This window comes from Zea mays, chromosome 3 (genome assembly GCF_902167145.1).
Source record: "Zea mays cultivar B73 chromosome 3, Zm-B73-REFERENCE-NAM-5.0, whole genome shotgun sequence".
Classification (NCBI taxonomy): Eukaryota; Viridiplantae; Streptophyta; class Magnoliopsida; order Poales; family Poaceae; genus Zea; species Zea mays.
Window position 1 is genome coordinate 10,055,860 of NC_050098.1, and position 9,495 is coordinate 10,065,354.

Sequence of the window (9,495 nt, forward strand, 5' to 3'; positions counted from 1 at the left end):
TCAGAGAAATGGTTAGGGGTATTTGGGTCTTCTTATGAGTCATTTAATGTGTTATTGATATTTTTAGTCTATGTAGTGATAGGGTCTAACTCTAGTCCGTGAGCAAATAGGTGATCCATTTGCTGGACTATTTGGATGTCTACCACTAATTTTAGATCATTTAAACAGGGTCTAATGTACTACTGGACTAGTTGAGTTGAATACTAAAGTTTAGTTCTATCGTGGTGATAATACCATTTTACTCAGAGTATTAGAATAAATCAGAGTGATAAAGAGAAACTGTTTTATAAACCGGAGAGAAAGAGAAGTCGGAGTGAGAGAGAGCAAGTGAATAGTGACCCGCGGGGCCCCTCTTCTGAAAGCGACAAAAGGAGAAGCGAGTGCGGGCATCTTTTGTGATCATCATTCAGAACAGCAGTAGCTTGAGCAAGAAGCGCCAAATAAGAAGCTGCAGTGGTCAGGCACAGGCAAGCGTTTCGGCATTTTTTATGTTCCGTAGAGTTCCGAGTTCCAAAAAACACAGAGTGGGAGAGGAGAGGCTCACGGGCATGTCGCATGGTAGCACTGCTGGTGCTGCATCGGATTCTTGTGCAGTGACCATCAGCATCAGGATAAAAAAAAATAGACTCGAGCTGTGGAGCCGGAAGCGACAAAAGAGAAGCTGCGGCGCGGTGGTCACTGCTGGTCAGCCTACTTTACCGTGCGATCGGTTCGTACTACAACACTTGACAAGTTCTACGCTACAGGTTTTCTCTGCCGAGATCCCTCCCGCTTTTTTGGCATTTGCTCGTCTCGTGACTCACAAGGCCTACATTGGACCGCAGCCTTCTCGGAACAAATACCATGCACTGATTGGTGGATGCTACACAAGAAACACAAACATCGTGTGTAATATGATAATATACAGGGCCGGGCCAAAGAAATTTGAGGCCCTGTGCTAAATCTAAAGCAGTATAATGTATGTTTTTATTAAAAATCAGTAATAACAATCTACAAGTTACATTAATATATATTGCAATAGAATATCTAAATAAACATTTCTATTTTATTTGAATAACATCGTTCTTTTGGTGGGTTTTAAAAAAAATATTGTACAATATGCTTATATTCGATCTTATCCAAAGCTTCACTCTGCTATTGTGGCAAAATAATACGTCTTTTTTTTATCATAGTAGAACACAAATATGAATTTAGTAGCTTTAATTTAGAGAACTTTGTTCACGCGGACAGATATGTTAAGATCCTATAAAGATTTATTCTTTAGTGCAGCGCTCGGTAGTTTCGTTTCAGCGCAGATGTATGGTAGAGAGAAAAATATATGCTACATATTAACATGTGTAGAAGATCATAAAACTAGACTATATATATCTGCTAAATTTTTGGGCCCTCAATTTTTGAGGCCCTGTGCGAGATATTAATATATACTCTTAGCAAGATACACAAAGCTTTAATTAAAATATTTTTAAAATATAATTAACGTATTTTTTATAAATCTAATTTTATATAATGCCATTTTCAAAAATTAATGTTGACGTAGTTTATTTTCATCGATTCTACCAAAAAATAAAACAGTATTAAATTCAAACTTTTACAAAAAAAAGTAATACTCCAAATAAAGGAGTTAATAAAAACTTATCCTAAAAGTAATACTTCGAATAAAGGAATTAACAAAACTAAATGTTTCAAATGTCTCTTCTCGATTATATTAAAACAACAGTTTTATGCTTCCACGGTTCCATGGTGGCTACTGGCTAAACAGGTGGCACACGTAAATAACACAAATCGGGTATATACTATGTACAGGTGACAAACATGTGATTTCCTCGCTGGGCTGTACCAAAATTTTGCCCTTTTGGCTGTGCTCTGCTCCCTGCCCATCGGCCCCATGCCGCGGACGTGCTTCGCTCTTTTTCTCTTTTCAGATCTTTCTCCCTCAGCCTCAGCCCTCTCGATCCGTCAAGATCACGCTGCAGCTGTAGCTGTGGTGCCGGCGCGCCCCTCAATACGTGGCTTCTGGCACTGGCAGTGCCCCCGTGATTAGGGTTGGACAAAAAAACTCGTGACTCGATAACTCGCTCGACTCGACTCATTAGTGACTCGACTCGGATCGTTGAAAATGAGTCACGAGTTGAGCTAACAATTTAACTCGGTTCTTAACGAGCCAAACGAGTTGTACATCACTGCAATGGCCCAGCCCAACCCACAAGGCAACCCACTCATAGGCTCACAGCTACACGGCCCACACGGCCTCAGCCCCTCACGGTCGGCCTCTCGGTCACGGCATGGGCGGCCTCACCACGGTCCACGGGCGGCTGCAGTCCTGCTATCCTGAAGGCAGTCCGTCGCGGCGCCGCCAGTCTCCCTCCCTCACCCTCTCGGTCTCTCCCTCTCTCCCCAAAATAGAAACCCTAGCGCCGCCGCGGTCCGTGGAGGCGTGGAGCAGAGCAGGCTGCAGGCGCCGCCGCACCGGTCATCAGCACTTTGCGGTGTCTGCGCTCGAGACTCCAGCAGTCCAGCTCCAGCACTTCGACCGTCCAGCGCCCTCGCCTTGGTCCGACCTTCGTCGTCTTCCCCGACTGTGCCCTCGCCCTCTGTCCATCGTTGGTCGGCGGCTCGCCGCCATAGAAGCCCAAAATGGCTGTTATTTTGTAAAATATTTATATCTGATATTATGTAAGATTATATGTATAGTTGTTGGCTTATGGTAACTTTGATAACGAGCTGACTCACGAGTTAATCGAGTCAGACCGAGTTACCAAACGAGTCGAGCCGAGCAGCTTCTCCAGCTCGTTATTATAACGAGTCGAGTCGAGCTAACTCGTTATCATAACGAGCCAACTCAAGTCGAACCGAGCCGAGTCGAGCCAGCTCGATATCCAGCACTAGCCGTGATGGATCGGATTCGTTGGAGCAGGACAAGGCACGGTGTACGTACTACGTGTGCATAGGTGGACCGGCCGGCGTCGGGCCTGCCCTGTCGCGCCTGAACTGGACAGGGAAAAAAAAGGCGTCGAGATCTCCAGGCTAGCAATAGCAACAGGGACAAGCACTTGCTTCTCGCCAGCGCGCTTATCCACGCGCCGCACAGCACCGGCCACTGCAGTGGCGCTCGTCCCGTCGTCCGTCCAGTCCGCATGCACCTTCTCTTTTCTTCCTTTCCACGGCTGCCGGGCGGAGAGATCGTGCGTTCACGCGCACTTCGCTCATGCCTGCCCCCTGCCAAGGTTTACAAAACCGGTAAAAACCGGCGGTAAACTGGTCGGTTTACTGAAACCGCTGGGTGCGGTTTCGGTAAACCACCGGTTTTTCTTTTAAAATTCATTCTAAATTCAAAAATTTGAAAAAATTCATAAAAACCGAAAATCGCTGGTAAACCGTTTTCTGGAACCGGTAAACCGTTATTTGAGACTAGTAAACCGTCAATTTTTGCCGAAAAATCGGATTTAATATCAAAACTGAGTATTTAGTGGTCAATTTAGGTATATTAGTGTTGTTTACTGTTATATGTTATATGTAAAGATGTTATATGTTATATGTGAAGATAAACCAATAGCTCAAGTTCAGTTTAGACATTTAGTGGTCAATTTCGATTTCAGTTCCTGATCAAGATGGAGTCCGTAAATCAAGTAGTTTCCGTTCTTCTAATAACTATCCATCTAGACAAGACTCAATCTAGAACCCTTAGTTCCAGTTCTTCTATATGTGTTCATAAGATTTGCTGATCAGGAGAAAAGTCTAACACTTGGTTAGGTGCACATGCAATACACAAACACCGAACACACATACCACATACCGATATGTTTTTTTTTGCTTTGTGGATAAATATTTATTTATCGATCTTGTTTTCTCGCTAATGTATCTCATATATTTTGTATAGACCTATCACTATCGCTAACGGATTAGAACAATATCACGATCCTTCCAACATGTCTGAGTACTATCACTATGACTCGAGATAAACATGTGAGTATTGTGAAATAAGTCAACCTGCGTGTCGTTGCCTCGTTGGAGAGTTGTAAAAGAACTTGTATTTGAGTATTGCGAAGTTCGCTGATTGTTTGTTGCATGAGAACTGGAGTTTGTGGTTGCATATGTATGTTATATGTTATTTTGGTAAACACATGTCGTGTGGATCAATTAATATTTACTGTGCAATGTGAATTGAACAAACTACAAATAAATTTTGTCAAAATTTTCTATTTCTTCTGTAAAAAACAGCAAAACCGATTTGTTTCGCGATTAACCGGCGGTTTAGAGCGGTTTTTCGCCGGTTTTTCACCGGTTTTTGCCGGTAAACCGATTCAAATTCAAATTGATTTGAATTGGTCAAACCGGTCGGTTTTTACCGATTTTTACCGGTTTACCGTTGGTAAACCGTTACCGGTGAGGGGCGGTTTTTGCATCCAGAACGGTTTTGTAAACCGTGCCCCCTGCCTAGTGCCTGAACGGCAGCAGAACGCGCCACCGGACCGCGAAGCTGCTTGCTTGCTCACCCGACGCGACGACCGCACACGTACGGGCGCGCGGCGTGGAAAGCGTTTGATGAACCCGGAGGTGAGGACAAGGGTAGAGGAGACGTGCGAGTGCGACTGCGATGCGAGCGACGGCACGGCCGCACGGGCAAAGCGAAACGGATACGCAAACCAAACGAGCCCGAGCCCACCACCCACCTGCCCACGGAATCGGAAGGAGACGAAGACGATACGGGGGGGGACAAGCGGCCGACAGCCCGGCACATTCACATGTCGCCGCTTTATGGCACGCCTGCACCCGGACAGCTACGCGCCCGTCCGGCCTGCCAGTGCCAGTGCCACCGCATCGCAGTCACCTCACCCCCTACCATTACCACGGTACTACGTACCACCCACTGACCCACCCTCGTCCTGTACAGTAGCGCTGGAACGCGTTCCACGAGTTTCAAAACTCCAAACTCTCTGCGTCTGGTCTGCGTGCCCTCCTCTCCACCGTGACAATTCCCTTCCTTTTATTAGAGAGATCAAAGACGGGGATTCTGTTTCGTTTGTTTTCTTTACGAGCGCAAGCACCCGCTAGCAATTCAACGGCGACGGGCGGGCCGCCGTCGGCCGGGGGATCGAACGGCTGGTCCGCCGTGGACCCGCTTGCCGCCTCCGGGGGGGCCGCTGCAGGGCGCCCAACCGGCAGCCGGGGCCCGCTGGTGGGGCCGCCCGCGCGAGTGCGGCACCGCGAGTTTCCTTGTTTGTATTTAATTATATATAGATTAGTTTTGGATTGCAAAGTCTCGAGCCTCGCCTTCCTCGACGTCTCTATTACGTTTCGCACCTCGCTTTATCTCGTATTCACGTAACAGATCTTCGGTCACACTACTACACTAGTATGGTTAGACTGTCTGCACGGGTCGCTGCTATACTTTCCTCTCACCTTGCATGCCGTGTACAGAAGTCCCCCCACCCGTGCAACGGTTGCCTCTACGGAGCCCCTTATCGAGGGGAGCGCTTCTCTCTCCCTCCACTCCTGGCGGTTCACTGTTCATGCGCACTTACACTGTTTCGCACCGTGTTATGGGGCTGGAAACGAGCCGAGCCGAGCTCGGCTCGGCTCGGCTCGGTGCCTGAACGAGCTCGGCTCGGCTCGTCCATTCGACGAGCTAGTGAAAGAGGCTCGGCTCGGCTCGACCTTGGCTCGCGAGCCGGCTCGGCTCGCGAGCCATATTCTGATATTTATCGTTGCATTATTTGGTGAATTAACATTATATAAATTTGAAATATAGAATCATCATTTTAAATTATGAGTAAATTAAATTATAACTTGTAATATATTCATCATCAAAGACTAAAAAATGAGCTATTATCCATAAAACTATCTAATATTCATTATTATTCCATAAAATGATCATTTTTGTATTCATTATTATTCCATAAAATGATCATTTTTGTAAGACTCGCGAGCTGGAACGAGCCGACTCGGCTCGGCTCGCTGCAAAAACGAGCTCGAAGAAGGGGCTCGGCTCGGCTCGTTCGAGGCTCGCGAGCCGAGCCGAGTCGCTCCGAGCTCGAGCCGGCTCGCGAGCCTCGAGCTAATTTTCCAGCCCTACACAAGTTGTGGGCCCACGATAAATTATTAGTGGATAAAAAATTGATAGTGGATAAAAAGTAGGTATAGAAAATGATATTTTATGGTTGTAGTGGGATATAAGGGGGAGTATTTAGGGGGAACCGCTGCGGAAGATGAAAAAATAGGGGAGAAATAGAGGAAAAAAATGATATAGGAGAAAAATTTAGAGGTAACGGTTGCAGATAGCCTTAGCACACGAGGAGGACATGTGGAACCTTTTTTTAGACAGATTATTAGCGTTATATCCAGGGGCTCATAAGCAAAAACTATCGCGACCTGACGGGTGAGTGACCCGCGGCCCACTATAACCAAACCAACCTCCCCCTCCCCCTCCCCCCGACCTCTCTGCCTTTTCCTTTTCCTTCCCCCGCTTTCTCCTTCCTTCCTCCTCCTCCCGGCTCCCCTCACCCAGCCACCGGCCATGTCGGTGGAGACGGAGCGGAGCTCCACCGAGTCCTCCGGGGCTTCCGGGCTCGACTTCGAGGACACCGCGCTCACGCTCACCCTCCGCCTCCCGGGCTCCGCGCCTTCCGCCGCCGCCGCCGCCGCGGCTTCCCTGTCCCTCTCCTCCTCGTCGTCCTCCGCCTTCCCCGACCCCGACCGCAAGCGCGCCTCCTCCGACGCTGACCCCGGCCGCTCCTCCCCGCTCGCCGCGTCCTCCGACGCTGCACCGGCACCCAAGTACGCCGCCCGTTTTCTCCGACCAACACATGCCTTTTCCGTTTTTTATTTATTGTTACTCCCAGGAAACGCGAGGCGGGCGCTGGCGCTTGCTTTGGCGGGTGAATATGAGGTGGAGTGGAGTTTGATGTGCCTCCTCCTCATTTGTTTTGGTGGGGCAGGGCTCGTGTGGTGGGCTGGCCGCCGGTGAGGTCGTACCGCAAGAACGCGCTCGCCGACGCCGCGGGCTCCAGCAAGGCCGCCAAGTTCGTCAAGGTGGCCGTCGACGGCGCGCCCTACCTGCGGAAGGTGGACCTGCAGGCGTACGCCGGCTACGACCAGCTGCTCCGCGCGCTCCAGGACAAGTTCTTCTCCCACTTCACCATCAGTCAGTGCTACCGTCCCACCACCACCCCCTCGCTTCGTGCTTCCTCCTGGGTCTAATTTCCGCAGCGCTTTGCTCTGTTTGGTCGAGCGTTCCGGCTGACGGAGGGTTTTTTTTTTTGGTTTGGATGCGCGCGCAGGGAAGTTCGCCGACGACGAGAGGAAGCTGGTGGACGCGGTGAACGGGACGGAGTACGTACCCACGTACGAGGACAAGGATGGCGACTGGATGCTCGTCGGCGACGTCCCCTGGAAGTGAGCTCCTCTGCTTCTTCGTTCTGTTTTACTTTTACTACGAGTACGTGGTCTTATATATTCTTTACTTGATATAACTCGAATAGTTTCTCAGCGTATGATTATTGCTTAGGGTCGATCAGATTGGATGTGATAGCTTCCATTTAACACTTCGTCTACTGTCCTTTCGTATGACTATCTCTTAGGATCTTGCACTACTCCAATTGGATGTGGTAGCTTCGATTTAACAGTTTCTTTACAGTCCTTTGACTAAGTCTTTGCTTGTATTTAGCTTTTAGTAGTCGAATGGTTTGTTCGTAGGTATGAGACTAATGCTTGGGATCTTGCACTTCTCATCAAATTGGACGTTGTAGCTTTGATTTGAGAAGATCAACCAAGTCCCTTTGACGAAATACTTTTTGTGTGTGTGTGTTGAGTAGTGGGGGAGCGGTAGAATTAGATTGTGCCGAGTAGATTTGCAACAACATGGCTGTATTTTGGGATCGAAGGAAGCAGATCCTAGAAAGAGTTGTTTGGATAAATAGGGATAGCGATGAATTAGGGGTTTGAATGGATTGTCTTGGAAATTACTTCATCTTCACCATCGATATGATGTGAATAGATCTAATCCAGATAAGACCAGAGGTTTGCCTCTCACTCTCTCTCTCTTTTGACAACGATGCGTCTTTTAGGTGAAATTCTCGAGAGGCGCTGTTGGTTGTTGGCAGTAATTCATGCCTATAGTGTAAGTGCATTTGAGGCCGAATTGCTCCTCAGATGAAGCATCAGCTGATCGGAAAGTGATGTTGGAACTGTCGGGATAGGAGAACTATTAGGGAGCCCTTTCTCACCCTTGACTATGACAGCAGACAACCTTTGCTAGTTCCTTCTCCACTTGTTAGCCCACTGCAGCCATGCTAGGATATTGCAATGACACTGATCAAATCTAACTGAGACAGGTTACAGGGGTGGGGGGGGGGATGAATTTTCTTATCCACACCTCTTTGCCTTTTGTTTTTTTAACCGTAGATTCCATCCAAAAACGCCTTCCACGTGGACCAACCACAACAATTTCCTATCTGATAGACTGATACTTCTTGCACCGAACCGAACGTGTTGCTGTTTCTAGCATTTACCATATTATAAGCAACTTTGATGTACAGAATATGCTATATTCTCTAATCCGACAAATGTGAAAAGAACCGACTTTATTAAGTTTGGATACATTGGATAAGGTTGTCTTTCCAGTTTTGTTCTCCAGCACTAGATAGCTAGATTGAACTGTTCGCCTGACATATCGGCTGCCTATGGAGCAAAAGCAAATTGCTCCTAGACCCTCCTAGAGAATATTCTATCTCAAGCACTGAGATGGGTTTGTCGGGTTAGTTTTCATTTGTGTTTTCTTCCTTGATCGTACTGCAAAGAGGGGGGGGGGGGGGGGGCTATAGAGGAGCTCTTGATACCCAGCTGCCAAGGATGTAGTAGCATGCTCCCATTAGACTTGGTCCGGCAAGTTTCTAACTGGTGGTTTTGCAGGATGTTCGTGGAAACCTGCCAGCGCCTTCGTCTGATGAAAGGTTCAGAGGCCGTGAACTTGGGTACGTACATGTTTTTCCCCTAAAGCCTACCTCCATGTGTTTAAAAACGTCTGCTTTTTTTCACAGCCATCGCTCTTGTTCATTTTCACAGCACCAAGAGCCGCCCGATGAGGCACACTCCGTTGGGCGTTGGCACGCACGCACGCACTGGCGTCTTGAAGGAAAGGGGGAACTCTGCTGGTCTTGATGAGGATCTTCACGTGAGATAGGAACGTGTGTACAGTTGTCGCCTTATGGTATTGAGTTGAGGAAACTTGGAAGTTCCATTACTTGTCTGTAGTCTCTACTTTATATAGATGCGAAGAAGCTTGAGATACACATTGCCTACAATGTCTTTTGATGAATAAGACCAGACAGCACCGAACCGAACTCGTCCTCCACACGGTTGCTTTGCCATCTCGGTGGTTTTGTGGTGGTGGTGGTGGTCGTGCTTCCTATAGGTGTGAGGCTGATGGCGTGGCTGCCATTTATACAATCTTTAATCGTGTTTTGTTGAGCTTTATTATATGGTTTTGTTTGAGAGTTC

General features: G+C 47.8%; 1 protein-coding gene across 1 annotated transcript; it reads left to right on the plus strand.

The window, feature by feature from the left end:
• The first annotated feature begins 6,470 nt into the window (after positions 1 to 6,470).
• On the plus strand, positions 6,471 to 9,495 carry LOC100193444 (uncharacterized). Its single transcript, NM_001138563.1, has 5 exons — positions 6,471 to 6,774; positions 6,936 to 7,141; positions 7,278 to 7,392; positions 8,908 to 8,969; positions 9,061 to 9,495. The coding sequence occupies exons 1-5, from the start codon at positions 6,515 to 6,517 to the stop codon at positions 9,078 to 9,080; spliced, it is 663 nt and encodes a 220-aa protein (NP_001132035.1). The 5' UTR covers positions 6,471 to 6,514; the 3' UTR covers positions 9,081 to 9,495.

Excerpts from the sequence above, each read along its gene's own strand:
- LOC100193444 (NM_001138563.1), top strand. The coding sequence starts at position 6,515 with ATGTCGGTGGAGACGGAGCGGAGCTCCACCGAGTCCTCCGGGGCTTCC. Across the intron at positions 7,142-7,277 it reads CTTCTCCCACTTCACCATCA|GGAAGTTCGCCGACGACGAG; the intron begins GTCAGTGCTACC and ends ATGCGCGCGCAG. Across the intron at positions 8,970-9,060 it reads TTCAGAGGCCGTGAACTTGG|CACCAAGAGCCGCCCGATGA; the intron begins GTACGTACATGT and ends TCATTTTCACAG.